Source organism: Carcharodon carcharias, chromosome 6 (genome assembly GCF_017639515.1).
Source record: "Carcharodon carcharias isolate sCarCar2 chromosome 6, sCarCar2.pri, whole genome shotgun sequence".
Classification (NCBI taxonomy): Eukaryota; Metazoa; Chordata; class Chondrichthyes; order Lamniformes; family Lamnidae; genus Carcharodon; species Carcharodon carcharias.
In genome coordinates this window covers 47,250,381-47,271,086 of record NC_054472.1, presented here as the reverse complement: position 1 = coordinate 47,271,086, position 20,706 = coordinate 47,250,381, and the positions used below count along the sequence as shown (strand labels likewise).

General features: G+C 40.4%; 1 protein-coding gene across 3 annotated transcripts in view; it reads right to left on the bottom strand.

Annotated features, from left to right (window-relative positions):
* Positions 1 to 5,755: 5,755 nt before the first annotated feature.
* The window catches only part of LOC121278747 (TPR and ankyrin repeat-containing protein 1-like), a 147,942-nt gene continuing 132,991 nt past the window's right edge, over positions 5,756 to 20,706 (bottom strand). For all 3 annotated transcript variants that reach the window (XM_041189136.1, XM_041189137.1, XM_041189139.1), the window contains 3 exons: positions 15,863 to 18,906; positions 10,581 to 10,676; positions 5,756 to 7,744 (listed from right to left, as the gene is read on the bottom strand). In XM_041189136.1, coding sequence (XP_041045070.1) covers positions 7,623 to 7,744; positions 10,581 to 10,676; positions 15,863 to 18,906 — 3,262 coding nt within the window. In that variant the 3' untranslated portion in view covers positions 5,756 to 7,622. The remainder of the gene's footprint in view (positions 7,745 to 10,580; positions 10,677 to 15,862; positions 18,907 to 20,706) is intronic.

The window sequence follows — 20,706 nt, the reverse complement described above, 5'->3', positions numbered from 1 at the left end:
GTAATTCATTTCCATCACTTTAATGAGTGATTTCTCAAACTTTCTAATATTTTGTGAATGGAATCATATTTAGCACAAAATTCCCATATATCCATCACCCTCTCCTGATCAAGCTTGCTCCACCTGGCCTCTGATCTTTCCCAGAGACAAGTCCCAGCCTGCATCTCAATTCCAGACCCCAGCTTTCCCCTGAGCAGTTGAAGACTGATCAAACAGACAACTATTTTCTACTCTTGCCCTTGCTGTTCCTCTTTAAGAGCAGAAAGGAACAGAAGGATATTATGATATGGTTAAATAAAGTAGGATTGGAGGATGCTTGTGAGGAACATAAACACTTGTATAGACCTGTGGGCTAAATGGCTTGATTCTGTGCCGTACAAGTCTATATAAATTATGAGGGCAGATTACAAGTATGGAAGATGAAGGGGTGATCTAAGTGTGTTTAAAATTATAAAAGGATTTAATGGGATGAATAAAATGAAACAGGAGGGCATAATCTTACAATTAGATCCAGGCCTTTCAGGAGTGAAATCAGAAAGCACAATTTAATGCTATAGGTAGTTAGAAATCCAGAACTATCCCCAAAAAGTTGTGTATCCTAGGACAAGTGAAACTTTCAAGACTGATAGTGATAGATTTTTGTTGGGTAAGGATGGAGGAATATGAAGTAATGGCAAGCAAATGAAGTTGTCATACACATCAGCCATGATCGAATTGAATGGCAGAACAGTCTCCTGGAGAATTCTTTTATTCCTGTAAAGAGCACTATACAAATGCAAGGGTCAACAAGTATGAGCAAATTACAGTTTGTTTCAATATCCAGGTCTTTTAATTATATTGGAAACACTAGGGGCAAAATTTTTCACTCGGCGTGCGCCCAACCTGCTTGAGTGTGAAATGATGTGCGTTGACGTCGGCCGAGTGTGCCAACATCAAAGTGCAGTCATGCAATAATTCGGTCGGCGGACACGCTGGAGTCAGCAACAAGTGCGCTGACAATTAAAAGGCCTGATAAGTCCATTAAATAATCAATTAAATTAAATTTTCCACTGCCCGTCCAATCTTATGGTTGGCAGGCATGTGTAAAGGCCAAGCGGCCTTTGCAATTTTTTGGAAACCTCACCCACAGGCGGGATGAGGTTTCCAAAAACAAATAAAAAGAAAATAAAAATTTTAAAATTGAATAACATGTCCCCTGCTCATGTGACAGAGTCATGAGGGGACGTGTTTCATTTAATTTTTTTAATTAATTTTTAAAGTATCTCCTATGCATCTCTGTGCCTCAGGGAGATTATGAAGTGCTCATTCGTGCGCACGCGCGAAGTTCACGCTCACCTTTCACCACTCTTGCACAGGCAGCCCTCAACGCTGCCACTCACGTTTCATGCTGGGCGGGCTTTAATTGGCCTGCCAGCATGAAATCATGGTGGGTGCCGATCGCGGGCAGTGGTCAACTTCCCAACCGCCCCCGCCAAGGGCAAAATTCTGCTGTAGAAGTCTAAGCAGTGATTCTTATAAGAGTCCGCTCAATCCTCTTCTCCATCCCTTCGCCGTCTGAGTAAACTTCTCTTGTACTTCTGTTTCATTTAAAAAAACTTTCTTATCCAGTTCCATATTTTACTCTGGATTCCCAAGGCATATAATTCAATTAGAAATAAAAACAGAAAATGCTGGAAAAACTCAGCAGGTCTGGCAGCATCTGTGGAGAGAGAAACAGAGTTAGCGTTTTGAATCCGAATGACTTCTTCAGGTCAGAAGAGAAGCCAAAATATGATAGATTTTATATTGTTTAAGAGGGGGTGGAGCAGGTGGAACGAGATAGAAGGTCAGTGATAGGTGAGAGCTAAGGAGAGATTGACAAAGATGTCATGGACATGAGACAAAGGAATGTTAATGGTAGTGGTAAAGAGTAAAGGTGGTGCTGATAGTGGCATAAAGGTAAGATAGCAGAAGATGTTAATAGCAGAACAAGGGTCAGCGCTCAGTGAAAGCAAAACATAAAAACAATGACAGATGGCCCTGTTGGGGGGAGGGGTGGGGGGGGTTTGGGGAAAAGGATTTAAAAAAATGAATAAATAAAAGAACAAAATAAATATTTTTTTAAAAATTGGATTAAAAATGGTCAAGAGGGAGACGATAGCTTATGGTCTGAAGTTGTTGAACTTGATGTTAAGTCCAGAGGGCTGTAAGGTACCTAATCGGAAGATGAGGTGCTGTTCCTCCTGTATGTATTGGGCTTCACTGGGACATTGCAGCAGGCCAAGGATGGATGTGTGGGCATGAGAGCAGGATGGTGTGTTGAAATGGCAAGTGACAGGAAGGTCTGGGACATGCTTCGGGACTGAGCGAAGGTGTTCCGCAATGTGGTCTTCTCCACATTGGGGAAACTAAATGCAGACCGGGTGATGGCTTTGTCCATTCACTCAACCTATCTATATCCATCTGCAATCTCATGTCCTCTTCACAACATACTTTCCTAACCATCTTTGTGTCATCTGCAAATTTATCTACCATGCCTTCGCTCCCCTCTTCTAAGTCATTGCTATAAATTATAAAAAGTTAGACCCCCACAGGACTCCTTATCACAACCTGCCAAAGAGAAAAACACCTATTTATGCATACACTTTGTTTTCTGCCAGCCAGCCGATCTTCTATCCCTACACCGTGAGCTTTTATTTCCGCAATAATCTTTGATGTGGCACCTTATCAAATGCCTTTTGGAAATTCAAGTACAGGCTCCCCTTTATCCACGGTGCAAGTTACTCCTTCAAAGAACTCCAATATATTGGTTAAACATGATTTCCCTTTCACAAAACCATTTATTCCTTTTAAAGTTTTCATTTTAGAAATCATATTTGGTCCTTGTCCTTACTGATTGTATGCTGTGATGAGCTAAGTAGGCAAAGACAATGTAGGAAAAAGAGGGAATGAATAAAAAAAAAATTCAGTTGCTTCATGTTGATTCTAAAATGATGCTTGATGTATCGAGCCTCGTGAAGCAAGGAATCCTGAGTGACTAGAACAAATTGTTCATTTTGTGGAAAATTTACTGCAGCAAAGGATGCTTTCGAAATGCTCAGATCTACCACTAATTTCACGTGGTACTTACTGGCTGCCAAAAGAGGGATTTCTAACATTTGTGCTGTTCCATTAACAGGTTTACTGGGTTTGAGGTGGGGTGGGGGAGGGGATTAACAACCAGTATTGCAGGACAAGTAGTTGTGTTTAATTTTTGTATTGGTTTATGGTGGACCTAAAACCGAGATGTCCCCGACTGACATCAGAATATCTTAAACAATTAATATGAAATTTGCAATGTTTTAGCAATTACTTTAGCTTTCAAGATGTGTCCAAAAATACCGTGTCAGATGGACTGCTGTTGGACTGCCATTTTTACATTGGTACAAAGTGATTTGGATGCACACCAATGCAAGTGCACTAATCCCCAGTTGCAAGAACAGTTCAAGTTCCCAAAGAGTTTAGTAGATGTTCACTACTAACTTCAAAACTTACCCACAAGTATTTGGTTAGGAAACTAGGTTTTATTTATTCATTCACGGGATATGGGTGTCACTAGCTAGGCCAGCATTTATTACCCATCCCCAATTGCCCTCGAGAAGGTGGCAATGAGCCGCTTTCTTGAACTACTGCAGTCCATGTGGTGTAGGTACACCCACAGTGCTCTTTGGGAGGGAGTTCCACGGGTGTTAATCAAGCAGGCTGCTTTATCCTGGATGGTGTTGAGCTTCTTGAATGTTGCTGGAGCTGCATTCATTTAGGTAAGGGGAGAGTATTCCATCAGACTCCTGACTTGTGCCTTGTAGATGGCAGACAGGCTTTGGGGAGTCAGGAGGTGAGTTATTGCAGAATTCCCAGCCTCTGACCTACTCTTGTAGCCACAGTATTTATATGGCTGGTCCAGTTCAGTTTCTGGCCAACGATAACTCCCAGGATGTTGATTGGTCAAGAATTATAAATGTAACCAGACTGAGATATAATCAATAATAGGTCTGATATTTTAAAACCATAAATAGTGATACAAGAGGAACAATGGGTGGCAGGCAGAAAAAAAATGCAGAGGGTTATTAGGACATGTGGTTTTTGAGGCAGAGATTAAGTGACTATTGTCTGAATATTTGAAAAGGAACTTGCATTTAGATAGCATCTTTCACATGCACTTGCCTTAAAGTGTTTTTATAACCAATGAAATAGTTATTTGAAGAATATTCAGTTCTCATGTAGGCTGGGTCTTAGTGAAGTGCCCAACTGCTGTCCCCTGAAGGTTCAAATCAGGCCTGTAATGGGATAATTATCACTTGTCTGGACAGATGCATCGCAAACACCACAGAAAGAGCTCAAAAGCATCCAAGCCAAAATAGGTTTGCTTGAAGGCAACCCAGCCACTGGATTCAGTATTCACCCCCTCAGTCACTGGCATTGTGTGTGTAGCTGCAGTCTGTGTTATCTACAGGATGCACTACAACAACTCACCAAGGTTACTTCAAAAGCAATTCTCTCTCGTGACCTCTTACACTGAGAAGAGCAAGAGCATAAAATGGCACGGAAATACCTCCAAATCACATTTTATTCTGACATGGATATATATTACCATTCCTTCATCATTGGATCAATCTGTTGAGGTTCCCTCACAAGGACTGTAGCGGTTCAAGAAGGTCTACTATTGACTTCTCAATGCAATAAAGGTGGCCTTGCTGGTGTTGCTCATAAACCAAGAACAAATAAAGAAAAACAGCCAAATGAGAAACTGATCAGTTAATATGGGCCTGGTAGTGTTAGTTCATGACTGAATGTTGGCCAGGACACATGGGAACCTTTTCTTATGTAAGTGCTGCCACAGGACATTTAATGTTGGTCTAAATGGGCAGATGGGAGCTTGGTTTAACACCCCATCTGAAAAAGGGCACCCCAACAATACTACCTCAGTACCCCATTGATGTGTCTGCCTAGGTTATGCACTCAAAGTCTCTGAAATTAGAATTGGGTCCATTACTTTCTGACTCAGAAATCAGACAAGGCTGATGCTTAATAAGACAGGATTAGGACAGAGTTGATGGTTCCAATGGTCTCTTCCAGGGCTGCTATTTCTATGCTAGTGCCAATATTGCTAGGTCTGGTGTGGATGTGTTGAACCCTAGAGGTGGAAAAGATTCTAGCATTTTGCTTTTTACCGTTGGGAATGTACCCTGTATGACTTTTCCATAAGAGATTAAATGGATTGAATAGAGCCCATAAGCGTTAAGATTTTACCTGGTCTGTTGAAGGATTGAGCTAGAATGTCAAAAAAATCTCAAAAGGTAAACAAATAAAATATAAATTAATCCTTTGAAGTTTTATATTTTTTGGAACTAATCTTCATGTTCCACAGGAGATCATTCGCCCCCATGTTCTCTTCCATTGGAACTACTGACTCTGTCCCATTTCAGTTTCCTTAACTGCCAGTTTGACTCAGTGGTAGCACCCTTGCTTTTGAGTCAGGAGGTCAGGTGCTCATGCCATATTTCAGGATGAGCACATAATCAATAAAATGCTGATTGTCACTAAAATTAAATTGTATACTCCCTGGCTTATAAAAGAACACAAAAACAACACTGAATCACATTAAAATCTTTGGAAAAATAAAACAGAACTCATAAAACAAGATTGTCAGTCTACTGGCTTTAAGTCCATCACTGGATTGGGTCCCTTCCATTTGGTTTTTCATTATTCTTTAACAGATTAAGCAATTAAGATCATACAGTGTGGAAAATGATTTACTTCAGTAATACAGACCAAAAAACACAGGAATTCTTAGAACAATTATTACAAACTTGATGCCAGAAAAGGCATCTCAGTAAAAATAATGATTGAGACCAGGTTCTCCTTTAGTACTCTTCAAAGTCATGTGTCTAGAAAAACTAAAGCTTCAGTCAATTGGTAAAACATTACAATACACACAATTTTCTAGAAAAAAATCAATTGGTAAAATTTAAAATATACATATTGTAACCTACATGCGCAACTCAGCAATGTATTTGTTCATTCCTTTGTCCTTAAAACTAGACTTTTTCCAAGAACAAAGGAAATTTCACATGCTGTACAGAATTATTTTAATCTTGGAAGGCAGCTTCTTGCAGAGCAAACAATGCAATCCTGACGGCGTTGGTTTCAAATTATTCAGTTTGGTTACAGTTAATTTCAAATGTCAAGAAACTGATAAGATGTGTGTGCATCTGCCGTCTTGACAGTTTCTTATTTCAATAATAATGAATAAAATTGCTAAAAAAAACCCCCCTAAACTCTTAAACCATCGTAGATTAGAAATTTCACAATCTGCGGATCATTCTTAAAAAAGTTTCAAACCTTCAACAAAAGTCCATTATTTGGAAGGATTTTCTTATCTGTATCAATCAATTTTTACTGTTTTGTCTACCCAATTCAAAACAGCATCATTCAAGCTGTTAATTCAAATTCAAATCTTGCAACAGCAAAAAAAATTGCCTCATGTTGGCTCTATGAATTGCTGAATTCAAATTACTGAGTAATACAGATATTCCCCCCACCCCTCCATCGATCAAAACGTAACTTTGTATTAATAGTAGGCTGCAAATGCCTTTTTTACATTTCGTTTAAGAGAATAAGCTAAAGTCGATTTTAGTGAAAAAAAAATTGGTCCAAAGTAAGCGTGTATCTGTAAACAAGTACTGCAAATGCAAGCAAAAAAAATCCATTAAATCTTGAAACAAATTGTTTAACTTCATGAAAAATACAGATAAACTAAATTCACATAGGTAAATTAAATATTACAATCATCTTACAATGCTTTCATCTTTGAATTATTTTTGTATACCAACAAATCAATGTAATATTTCAAATTCAACAGCGTCCTGTAAATTGAGGTGCAATTGTCATGATAAATAAAAACAACCAGAAAACATCAGCTCTGTACTACCACTGGGAGGCAGTGTCATTCAGTGGTAAGACACTGAGTAAGAATTTGAGGAAAGATCAGTTCCCTACTTTAAAAAAATCAAAGTTAAAAATGACCTTCTGGTTACATCTCCAAGATGATTTTGTACAGTAAGCATGCAATACCACATCAACAGTTCTGGTTAAAAGACGCAATGGGCAAGTCTTGCAGCCCAGAAGTTCCACCAGCTCATATCAGCAAAATCTCCTTCAATCTGAACAACAGCACCTCTGTTTCAAGGATGCAAAATATATTGATATAAATAGGTTGATTGTGTTTTTCTGATCCCAAGGTCAAGACAATTATCAAATTATGGAAAAAAATGAATTTGTTGTAAAAGAAATGGGAAAATAACCATACTGTCTTAGAAAAGAGACACATCATATTGTCAATATTTTAAACAGTTTCAAAAAGCTGGTCTTTGTGAAGGGCTCATCTGATGTGGACGTTAAATTGGTTAAAAAGTAGGGGAATAAAGAGACTTAACAATTATCCAAGTATGTGACTATTGGAAAATGCAGAATGATGTGTTAACATTCAATCAGTATGATCAGAGATATAACTGATATATGAAAGCTGGTATTCAGTGAAATTCTGATCTTCTCCTATACACCCGCTCCCTCCTCCCCCACCCACTGTAAAGCTTGGTTCCAAGCTAGTGTTTTCGCTTTCTTTTGGCATCCTTTCTTTTTTTCCTGGAGCGTAATTCATCGAAGTTTTCTTGTCCATCTTCTAAGCCTTCTTCAAAATAAGTTGCATTCTGGTTAGCTTCAACTCCTGGCAAAATAACGTGTACATGAGAAATTTAATCAAGCCATCACATGAGTATGCACCTGATAAAACATGCCTATTGGGCAGGGGGAGACTCCAACTGGCGTCACTGGGCAAAGGCTCGACAAAGACATTTCTTCTGAAGGCAATTGCCATTTCAGGTAGTTTCAAAATCTCATTGAAATTATGAATAACACATCCATCTGCAGTAATTTGTCTAATTAGAGATAGACGATCATGATTTAACTCCCAATTAAATCATTAATTCCACGAAGTACATTATGTTGTACATGTAGTACATTACCCAGGTGGCAAAGCAATGCTGTCTGAAATACTGTTGCCAAATTAAAGAGCAGTAGTGCAATATTTTCAGCATGATTGAACTGTCTGGATTGGGACCCCAATAATTGTGGACACTACACACCTCTGTCCAGTGTTTCCTAATGCTGGGACTGAAGTAACTTAAAGAAAGGATAAATTTGCCTTTATAAGGCACTTTGTCACATTTGGTAAAACATCCCAAAGTCCATCAAAGCCTATCGGCCTGAACTTCTGCAGAGTGGCAGGGTTAGATTGGATTGTGGAGAGCAGCACGCTCGAGGCCTTCAGTCCATAGCTGCAGACAGGAGTAAGGAAGCCACACCCCCTTTTTACAGCACTGGCTGCCTTAAAGCAGGTAAGTTTAAAGGTTCAGCCACTTTCAGAAGCCATGGAGAAGGCAGGTTTGTAAGGTAAATGGGTAGGATTAGGGATGAGAGGGGTGTCAGGTGGTCGGTGGAGGGGGGGGGGTGGGGAGGGTCAGTCGATTGGCTGATCAGTGGGGCGGGGAGTCAGGTGGTCAGTACTGGGGCAGGGTGGTGGGGGGATAATCAGATGGGTCCTGTGGGTTCTGGAGGAGGAGGAGGGGGGGGGGGGGGGGGGGGGGGGGTAGTTGAGGAGGGGGGTGGTGGGGGTGTTGGGGCAGGGGGTGAGTCAGTACTATAGTTACCCAGGAGTTAGAAGTGCTTTTAATTCTTTTTAATTTTCCTGAGTAGCTATTAAAGTAAGACAGTTGGAACCATCCAAAGTTTGCGATTTAAATAGTATTTTCAGATGGTTCTGATGACAGGGCAATTGCCCAATGGATGTCTGAACTTCCCAGGCAACTGCCAGGCAATCCTTAACCAGGGCCATCCGGGTTGGTGGGGGTGGGGGGTGGTTGGACCCCAGTGCATCTTTGGGGTGCTCCCTATCACGGTGACCTGGAGCCGGGAAATTACAGGCCAATGAATTATATTTAAGAGGAAAGTACAATTATTGAGGCAAAAATGACAACTGGTTTGCACATAGCAAATTCCCACAAACAGCAAGGAGATAAATGATAACTATTTCATCAAAAACTGGCCTTTCCCCAAAGTTGATTTCCACAAGTACTAGTTAGGAATTTCTATTAACTTTAAGAAAAGGGTTAATCAGTGTGACTCAAGTCTGCTAATGGAATCCTGTTAATGGTTTTTCTTTGTTATTGTAAGGTTACTTTTTAGTTTTTGTTATGCAGGGAGGTATGATACAAAGTACTGACCACTGAACATTTGAATTGTGATTGATCCTATGGCACTGGTTGACGTCAATGTGAATTTATCACCGATTTAATAAGGAAAATAATTAAACTCATTGCCACTGAATACTTCCTAAGGAGTCCCCAGAACAAGATGAATGGGGGAAGAGGAAGCGAGCAAGTTGTCAAGGATGGGGGTGCCGGGGGGGGCGGGGGGGGGGGGGTGTTTTGACTTTCCAAGGGTCTCTCTATTTCTGCTGGTGGGTTCTTCCATTAGGCTCAGGATGCCAGAGAAGAAGGGATCCTCTCATTAGGCTGCAGGCACACTTACTATGATTTACCTGGTGGTTTGCCCATGGGTTGATTACCAAAGGTGGCAGGTCAAATGGCCTCCAGGTGAGAAGGCCATCCTCGACCTTTCCAGCGCTGGAAATAAATCAGGAGTGGAGAGGAATTGGGCAAAGCAAGAGGGTCTCCACCCATCCCCTGCCTCACAGCCTGTCTCCAAGGGAGCACTGAATTTTTGCCCAAACTTACAATTAAAAGTTTCAGTTGGCAGAATTGCAATTATATGTAACAAGAACAAAATTATTAATAAGATAAATAAGGGAGATCTTCTGAGACTAATGAAAAAAAGAGACTGTTAGTAAAGAAACAAACTTATCACCTAAAGTTAAGGCTAATTAGCTTCTCCTTATATGAAATTAAGGGGTTGGGTAGCTCAATTGGCTGGATGGCTGGTTTGTGATGCAGAGTGATGCCCAACAGCATACTGGCTGAGGTCATCCATGAAGGCCTGCCTCGCCCCTTGCCTGAGGAATGGTGACCCTCAGGTTAAACTCACCATCAGTCGTCTCTCTATGGTCCTCTGGGACAATGGCGACTTTCATATGAAATTGTACTTTTACTTTTGGTATAATGATGTAATGCAGAAATGTTCTGATTATCATGTGGTTAAGGTGAGAAAAATGTTTATGAATTAGCAGACTGAAATAAGCATCTGGATTTAAAAGATCCGTTAAAATATTGAAGTCAGAACTGTAGCATGTCAGATGTGGCCATAAGTCATATCTTTTAAGTACATTTTTAAATACTATTGCATATACTGAATGCTCAATCTTGGCCATTTCAAGAATCTTATTAATTTTGAGGATCATCTAATCAAAATCAAAAAAATACTCTCAAAGATAATCATTTTAAAAGAAACATATTTTACAATGGTCATTGTATAGAAATGGGTCATAACAACTAGTATGGCTGAGTTAGAATTACTTTTATGATTAAATGTTAGTTATTTAAACATACCATCATCAGTCAGGCAGAGGGCTTGCTTCTGCTTTATGTCAGCTTTATTTACAATCTCCTGAAGCGTGGCAATTTTCTGTGACAATATTTCCTCACCTAAGGGATAAAGACGAACAGTTTCATTATATAGATGTCCAATATATCCAAATCTAAAGTCTTCTGGCTTAATTAAAAGGCCCAGGTAAGGGAAATATTTTAACACTATTTTCTCCCATTGCCATGCATCTATTCCAGCTTAGAGGAATGGGTACAAAGCGACTCACGCGCCTGCCCAATACTACTCCAAAGTTGAGTACATGGGTGATTGGTGGCAGTCACCCAGGATAATAGGCTCTCTTTTTTGCTTTCCTTCCCTACAGGAAGGTACCTAATCTACACTTCCCCAATTATGGTTCAACTAAAATGGGAAGACTCTACAAAATACTGCTCTATTATGGGGGAGTGTAGAATCTTTCCTGTGCTGACTGACTCCAAATTGGATTCACAATTAGGCTGACCTTCAAATTAACTCTCACCAATTCCAGGCAGAACTTCATGATATAAGGTTTTGGTGAGTCTTCATGTGAAGACCTCTGTACCCCTTTGGTTCCCTTCCTCACCTCCACCTCAAGAAAAATGATCATACAGAGGCAACTAAGATGATCCTTGGCCTTCATGCTTTGATGGGATAAAGGGGTTTGTCTTGTGAGGAAAGACTGGACAGGTTGGACCTGTATCTATTGAAGTTTAGAAGAATAAGAGGTGATCTTATTGAAACATAGAAAATAGGAAGAGTAGGCCATTCGACCCTTCGAGCCTGTTCCACCATTCATTATGATCATGGCTGATCATCCAACTCAATAGCCTGCTCCCGCTTTCTCACCATATACTTTGATCCCTTTTGCCCCAAGAGCTATATCTAACTCCTTCTTGAAAACATACAATGTTTTGGCCTCAACTACTTTCTGTGGTAACCAATTCCTCGCTCTGGGTGAAGAAATTTCTCCTCATCTCAGTCCTAAATGGTCTACCCCGTATCTTCAGACTGTGACCCCTGGTTCTGGACTCCCTCATCATCGGGAACATCCTTCTGCCTCTACCCTGTCAAGTCTTGTTAGAATTTTATAGGTATCTATGAGATCCCCCTCATTCTTATGAACTCCAGCGAATATAATCCTAACCAACTCAATCTCTCCTCATATGTCAGTCCCGCCATCCCAGGGATCAGTCTGGTAAACCTTCGCTATACTCCCTCTATAGCAAGAACATCCTTCCTCAGATAAGGAGACCAAAACTGCACACAATATTCCAGGTGTGGTCTCACCAAGGCCCTGTATAATTGCAGCAAGACATCCCTGCTCCTGTACTCGAATCCTCTGGCTATGGAGGCCAACATACCATTTGCCTTCTTTACCGCTTGCTGCACCTACATGCTTACCTTCAGTGACTGGTGTACGAGGACACTCAGGCCTCATTGCACATTCCCCGCTCTCAATATGTAGCCATTCAGATAATAATCTGCCTTCCTGTTTTTGCTACCAAAGTGGATAACCTCACATTTATCCACATTATACTGCATCTGCAATGCATTTGCCTACTCACTCAGCTTGTCCAAATCACACTAAAGCACCTCTGCATCCTCCTCACAGCTCACCCTGCCACCCAGCTTTGTGCCATCTGCAAATTTGAGATATTACATTTAGTTCCCTCAGCTAAATCACTTATATTGCGAATAGCACCGATCCCTGCGGTACACCGCTAGTCACTGCCTGCCATTCAGAAAAAGACCCGTTTATTCCTACTCTTTGTTTCCTGTCTGCCAACTAGTTTTCTATCCATCTCAATACACTACCCCTAATCCCATGCGCTTTAATTTCGCACGCCATTTTATGTGGGACTTTGTCGAAAGCCTTCTGAAAATCCAAATAAACCACATCCACTGGCTCCCCCTCATCCACAAAAAATTCCAGTAGATTTGTCAAGCATGATTTTCCTTTCGCAAACCCATGCTGACTCTGTCCGATTCTGCCACTGTTTTCCAAGTGCTCAGCTATTAAATCTTTTATAATGGACTTTAGAATTTTCCCCACTACCGATGTCAGGCTGATTGGTCCATAATTCCCTGTTTTCTCTCTACCTCCCTTTTTAAATAGTGGGGTTGCATTAGCTACCCTCCAATTTGTAGGAACTGTTCCAGAGCCTATAGAATCTCGGAAGATGACCACCAATGCATCCACTATTTCTAGGGTCACTTCCTTAAGTACTCTGGGATGTAGATTATCAGGCCCTGGGGATTTATCAGCCTTCAATCCCATCATTTCCCCAATACCATTTCCCTCTCATTAAACCCTGTGTTCCCCAACATTTTTGGTATGTTATTTGTGTCTTCCTTTGTGAAGAGAGAACCAAAGTATGTATTTAGTTGGTCAGCCATGTCTTTGTTCCCCATTATAAATTCCCATTTCTGACCGTAAAGGACCTACATTTGTCTTCACCAATCTTTTTCTCTTCACATTCCTATAGAAACTTTTACAGTCAGTTTTTACGTTCCCCGCAAGCTTACTCTCGTACCCTATTTTCCCCTTCTTAATCAATCCCTTGGTCCTCCTTTGCTGAATTCTAAACTGCTCTCAATCCTCAGGTCTGTTGTTTTTTCTGGCCAATTTGTATGCCTCTTCCTTGGATCTAATACTATCTCTAATTTTCCTTGGAAGCCATGGTTTGGCCACCTTTCCTGTTTTACTTTTGTGCCAGACAGGAATAAACAATTGTTCCAATTCACCCATGCACTCTTTGAATGTTTGCCATTGCCTATCTACCATCATCCCTTTAAATAACATTTCCCCATCCATCATAGCCAACTCGCACCTCATAACATTGTAGTTTCCTTTATTAAGATTCAGGACCCTAGTCTCAGAATGAACTATGTCACTCTCCAACTTGAAGAATTCTATCATGTTATGATTGCTCATCCCCAAGGGGCCTCACACAACTAGATTGCCAATTACTTCTCTCTCATTACACAATACCCAGTCTAGGATGGCCTGTTCTCTAGTTGGTTCCTCAACGTATTGGTCCAGAAAACCAACCCGTATACAGTCCAGAAATTCCTCTATGGTATTGTTACTAATTTGATTTGCCCAAACTATATGCAGATTAAAGTCACCCATAATTACAGATGTTCCTTTATTGCATGCATCTCTAATTTCCTGTTTAATGTCATTCCCAACATCACCACTACAGTTTGGGGGTCTATATACAACCCCCACTAATGCTTTTTACCCGTTAGTGTTTCTCAGCTCTACCCATACAGATTCCGCATCGTCGGAGCTAATATCTTTCCTCACTATTGCGTTAATTTCCTCTTTAACCAGCAATGCAACTCCCGCCTTTTCCTTTTTGTCTGTCCTTCCTAAATACTGAATACCCCTGGATGTTCAGTTCCCATCCCCGGTCACCCTGCAGCCATGTCTCCGTATTCCTGACTATATCATACCTGTTTACATCTATTTGGGCGGTTAATTCATCCACTTTATTGCGAATGCTGCTCGCATTAAGGCACAAAGCCTTAAGGCTCGTCTTTTTAATATTACTTGTCCCATTCCCATTATTTTTCACTGAGGCCCTGTTTGATTCTGGCCCTTGATTTCTCTGCCTATCAATTTTCTTATTCCCCTTTCTGTCTTTTGTTCTTGTCCTTGATTCCCAGTCTTCTGACTCCTTGCATAGGTTCCCATCCCCCTACCATTTTAATTTAAACCCTCCCCAACCACTCGAGCAAATATTCCCCCTAGGACATAGAAATATATAAGATCCTGAGGGGATTTGACAGGGTTGATACTGCGAGAATGTTTCCCTTTGTGGAAGAGACTAGAACCAGGGGACAATTTAAGGAGTCTTTCATTTAAGATGGAGATGAGGCGAAACTTTTTCTCTTAGAGGATCATTAGTCTGTGGAATTCTGTTTCCTAGAGAGCAATCGAGGCAGGGTCATTGAATATTTTTATGGCCAAGTTGGACAAATTCTTGACTGACAAGGGAGTCAAAGGGTACTTGGGGTCAATGGAAAGTAGAAGCTCAATCAGATCAGCCACGATCTTATCAAATATTGGAGCAGGCTCAAGGGGCCTATTCCTGCTCCTAATTTGCACGTGTGTATTTATGTTTGAGTAATGTTAAATCTCTGCTTTGGGTTTGGATTCTCTGGAAAGTATACTTGGAGAAGATCTGGTTCAGCTGTTTAAAATGATTAAGGGCATCAGTAACAGACAAGTTGATAGATTGAGATGAGGTACAAGTAGAATCCATCCATTTAAATTAATAAAGCAGGGAGAGAGTTTGGATGTGCAGAGGTTCATTGACCTTTGGATTCCAGAAGTGATAGTGAGTGCTGACTCCTTGCAGTCCTTTCAGAAAATGTGAAATGGATTTGTTTAATCATAGAATGATACAGATCAGGAGAAAGTCATTTGGCCCATTGTGTGTGTGTTGCCTGTCTGAAAGAGCTAACAATTAGTGCCATTCCATAGCATTCTTCATAGCCGTGCAAATCTTACCCTTTTAAATATATATCTGGTTCCCTTTTGAAAGTTACTGTTGAATCTGCTTCCACCAAGCTTTAAGGCAATGCCTTCAAGATCATAACAACTTGCTGATAAAAAAAAAGATTTCACCTCATTTCCTCCCTGGCTTTTTTTCCCCCAATTACTTTACATTTGGGTCCTCTCTGATTATTGACCCTCCTCCCAGTGGAAGAAGTCTCTTCCTATTTAACTCTATCAAAACCCCTCTTTTAATTTTGAACACCTCTATCAAACCTCTCTTTAATCTTCTTCCCTCTAAGGAGAACAATCCTAGCTTCTCTCTTCAAATAAGGAGAAATTGTTTCCATGTGCAATAGGGTTAATGACCCAGGTCTAAGGTAATAGGCAAAAGGACCAGGGTGGAGAAGAGGGGAATTATTTTGATGTAGCGGTTTATGATCTGGGGCACACTGCCTAAAAAGGTGATGCAACAATGGCTTCCAAAAATGAGTCGGATGTATACTTGAGAAATAAAAATGCAGGGCAATGAATAAAGAGCAGGGAAATTGAGGAACTCTCACAATAGGCCAAATGACCTACACCTCTGCCCTGTGGGATTCTAAGGTGTAGCTGTCAACAATAAATAAGGACATTACAAATCAAAATGGATTCTTAAAAGAAAATCTAGAGGTAAAGCCAGCTTACTTTTCCTTAAAAGCATATTGTCCACGTGAAAGTGCATGAGAGAAGGTGAGCTAATTCTAAAGAGAAGTACACTACCTTTTACCCAGGTCTTGTGGTTGTAGATATTGTCTATTAAATTGACAATTACATCAATATTGCTCTGCAGTTTTCCATATATCACTTTTGATAGTGCTTTAGATGTCAGGTGATCTGTCGCCATTTCCTCAAGATGGTACAGCATATTTCTGCCTTTGCTCATGATAGGCTCCACAGATCCTCTGAAGTAAATCAAATAAGAATTGTAGGCATCTTCTTTCTTTATGTGCTCTTCAAGTCTGATGTGGGTTTCAAAGCATTCACGCAAGCATAAATTTTCACTTTCTCCTTCATCTTCATTCTCTTCCCAGTTTTCTGAGATATGGTTAGTAGCCTCTTCACATTCTTGCTCTCGACAAAAGTCGGCATAGCTTTTAGAGCCTCTGGAAAATTTCACTCCACAAATATCGCACTGTGTCTTATCGATTTGAGCCTCTCTGAAATTGCTGGGAACCTCTCTCTTCATTTGGGCAGCTTCTGAAGCTGTTTGCATTGGGAGTGTTAGCAGGAATTTGCACACACTAATTACATGTAGTAAAAGTTGCCATTTCCGTCTCAAGTTGGCTTTCTGCAATTCAGAAGCCATGTCCTGGAGATGATCATCTTTTTCTTCAAGGTACTGAGCAACTTCAGGAGCACCATGTTCTTCCTCTGGCATGAGTACAATTTCATCGATTTTTATTCGATATTCATCAGTAAATCTTTCGGCATTTATGTTCTGAAAGTAAATACCCCGCACTGAACCAGGGCCAAAGTGGTGATCCCATTTCCAGATGCAGTCATGCAAATACTCATCATCTCTCTTACTCAGTAACTCCTGAAGGCTGTTCACCACATCTCTGCCACCTTGTGCTCTATTAACATTTTTAACAAGATCAATGAGTCTTGCTGGAACCTTTGACCCATGGTCTTGGCTGATTTTTATCAACTTATTCTGTACCTCTCTGAGGTTACATCTGATTACCTTTTCCATTTGAGGTTCCAGAACATATCTTGCATTTATCAACATCACCACACATAGAACCGCTGTCCTTTCCGCCTCTCCTGATGAAGTGTAATCTGGATCACTGAAAGCATCCAAAAGCACATTGAAGTTTCTGCTCTGCTCACCACACAAGACTTTGCCCAGGTAGGACAAATGTTTTTTCATTCTACTTATCAGTCTGGGCACATCCTTTGGCTTGTATTCATTTATGATGTCAAAGGCATCTTTGGGCTTTTTGTGTTTGCCTTTAGGTTTGAACATGAAGTTCCAGTAATGGAAAAGAGCTATGAAACTCCTTGGAAGACAGACAACAAGGTTCTTTGTGAAATGCATAAGGACGGAACAACATAAAATAAACTGAAATTCAAGCACAGTGACAGTGTTGGCTATACTTGGGATGAGGGGATCAATACATCTCCTAATAAGTACATTCATGAACCGGTAGAAGTTGTGAATGCATTGCTCTGGGTCTGAGTCTTCATAAAAATTCTTCATAGACATAACTAGAAGCCTGAAAATACATAAATGTAGTGTGTTGGTACTCAACATCCCAAGCTTGCCTTTAAGGGCTCCATGATTCCTCCTTTTGTCTTGAACATCTGTGCCTTTTTCACATTTCTTTCGTTCAGAGTCATATGCTTGTTCTTCTTTTGAGAGCAGGTCTTCAATTTTCTTGGGGTAGTCACAAGTTAGAAGGTAAACCTGTTGGGCCTGTACCCACAAGTCTGTTGATTCTCTTCTTTTCTGATCTGAAGAATATTCAAAACAATGAGTTATGTAGTCCCTCAGTACAGACCGGAAACTCTGAAATGTAATCTTCTTCACTAATCCCAAGACATCCCAGCAAGCTCTAGGGCTCTCGGATATAACCCACTGATAAAAATGTTTTGGGTAAAAAGCGTTCAGCAGAGAGGTACATAATGCATATGGGTCACCAGTGAGAATATCTTCAATTTTCTCAACTTCTGGAAAAGTCTCTTTGGGATAGGAATGTTTTGCTTCCAGCAATATTCCATTTAGAACAGTCAGATACAGCTTGGCTTCAATTGAATATTTTGCTTCATACCTTTTCAAAGTCCTATGATAATCTTGACAGGAAGGAGACTTGCAGCGCAAGCCACAGATAAACTTCGGGCAAACATCTGGAATACTCTGTCCCGCTGACTTAATTTTATCAGCAAAGTCACAAAGGTGTAGCAATAAGTGCTTCTGTAGTAAGATCCTAACTTTTTTCATTTCACATTTGTAGAAGCTGCCTTGCTTTTCATTTAGATCTAGGTTAAAATCTAGCTGCAAAATTCTCACTCCTTCATACAGCGGAATTCTGCCATACTTGGCATCCACTGGTGAAATTCCAAAAAATGCATAGCAAGCTTTGACCATTTCTTTCTCAGCATTGTTCTGGGGATTCTTGAGTGCTTTCACCAACTGCAACAACATTTCCAGGCAAGTCAGTGATCGTCCAAAATCTGACAAAGCCTCAGTACCTTTCTGTTGTAAAAAAAAGAGGCTCTCCACAGCTCCAGCACTGTTATTTTCATGAACAAAAATGTCAAAAGCGTCTCTGACCACATCGGTGTCTTTATTTAGAAGGCCTTTCAGTAGCATGGCTTCTGCTATATCGGAGGGCTGCCCTTTTCTGATTTTGAAGAGTTGGGTCGCTTCGTCCAACATTTCTTGGATACTTTTTTTGTCTATTTCTTCTCCTTTGCTTTCTTTGAGTAGACTCACTCGGGCTGCAGCAACAAGGCACTCAGCTTGAAACTCCTTCTTGTTTGAAAGCCTTGCTGCTTCTTGGAGCTTTCCATGCTCTCGCATCAAAAGAGCAGCTTCCTCTTCCCGCTTCTGCTTTTTCAGGAGGTCAGCAGCTTGAGACAAACACTTGCTTGACTTGAGGAAAACTAGCTGGTCTTCAGGGTCAAGGTAAGACAAGGAGACCATCATTTCAGTGAGCTTGTTCTCCCTCAGATACATGGCAGCAGCCTCTAAACGGAACTGATCCGCAGAGTATGGAAGCTTTGTGAAAATCTGATTCTTTTGATGAAGAATCTCTTCAAATCTAGAAATAAAAAACAGTAAGATTTGTACTTAGATGTGGGCATTTATCAGCGTGTAAAGCAAAAGTGTGAATGCACACTTACGAATGATCAATTGGAAAATATTTTGCTAGCTTTTCATCCATTGTAACCAGAAGAGGATGCTGCCAGTGTTACAGTAAAGGAGGTGGCGACAGAGAACTTGGATATAATAAAAATAAAGAGAAGACACCAAGATGGTTGGCAGCACATAAAATACAAAAGCCACCCACTCCGGGTGGATGCAGAGTAGGTTGCTGAAGACAATAAGAGTGGTCATAGCAGGTGCCCTGGCCACAACCTTCCAATGCTCTTTGGATCTGGCATTGATGCCAGAAGATTGGAGGGTTGCAAATATCACATCCTTATTCAAAAAATAGGGGATAAACAGGTAACGACTGAACATCAGCAGTAAGGAAACTTCTAGAGACAATAAATTGGGACAAAGTTGTCAGCTCGAGGAACATACGAATTGGGAGGAATAGGCCTACTGTGTTGTAATTTAATACATATTTTCTAAAGGCAAATCATTTCTGGCTAACTTGATTTGAGTTCTTCAACAAAATAATGGAGAATGTTGATGAAGGTAGTGCAGTTGATGTTGTGGATACAGGCTTTCAAAAATCATTTGAAAAGGTGCTACACAATAGAATTGCAGGCTAATTTGAAGCCTATTGGATTAATAGATGCAGTGGCAGCACAGGTATGACATTGGCTCAGAGACAGAAAGCAAAGTAATAGCGCGCTGAACAATTACTTTGTAGACTGGTGGGAAGTATACAGTTGTGTTCACCAGGGATCGTTATTAGAACCATTGCTCTTTTTGATATTCATTAATAACCTGGACTTGGGTATCGAGGGCATAACTTCAAAGTTTGAAGCTAACATGAAGTTTGGAAATGTCATGAAAAATGAGGACATAGACTTGTGAAATAAGCAGACTTAAGGTAAATAAATTTAATGCCGATCAATGTCAAATGACATTTTTCCTTCCAAAATGTAAGCAGTGGCAATACAAGCTAAAAGTTAAAAATTTTAAAGGGGGTGCAGGAACAGAGAGAACTGGAGATTCACGTACAAAAATGTTCCAAAAGCAAAATACTGAGGAAGAGAAAAGGGGCCTTCATTCTGCAAGACATCAGTTTGTTCCCAGTAAACAGTCAGAGGGAGATAGAAAAACAAATATGTAGGCAAATTGCAGAGCTTCAGAAACAGAAGAGCAGTAACAGGAGGGGATTTCAACTGTCTTTAATATTCACTGGGATTAATTCAGTATAAAAGGTATAGAGGGCACAAAATTCTTAAAACATATCCAGCAGAGTTTCTTCAGCCAGTCCACAGCGAGTCCCCAACAAGAGAAGGGGCAGTTTGGACTTAGTTGTAGGGAATCAATCTGGGCAAATGGAAGGGACATCAGTGAGAGAGCATTTTAATGATAATGGTGATAAGTCCGTTAAATTTAGAGTAGTTACGGAAGACAATATAGACCAAGGGTAAAAGTGTAAAATTGGGAATGGCCAATGTTACAAAGCTGTGACGTGATTTGGCAAAAGTGGACTGGAAACAGAAATTGAAGGTAAATCAGTGTCAGAGCAGTGGGAAGTACTAAAGGAGAAGATAAAGACAGTTCAGAACAAATATGCTCCCACAAATAAAAAGGGTAGGACTCTCAAATCTAGCCCCCCCTCCCCCCCGGATATTAAAGACTAAACATAGTAGGATAAGGCAAAAAAAGAAAGTTCAAGTCAGATACAAAAAGCTCAATATTGCAGAAAGCCTAGAGG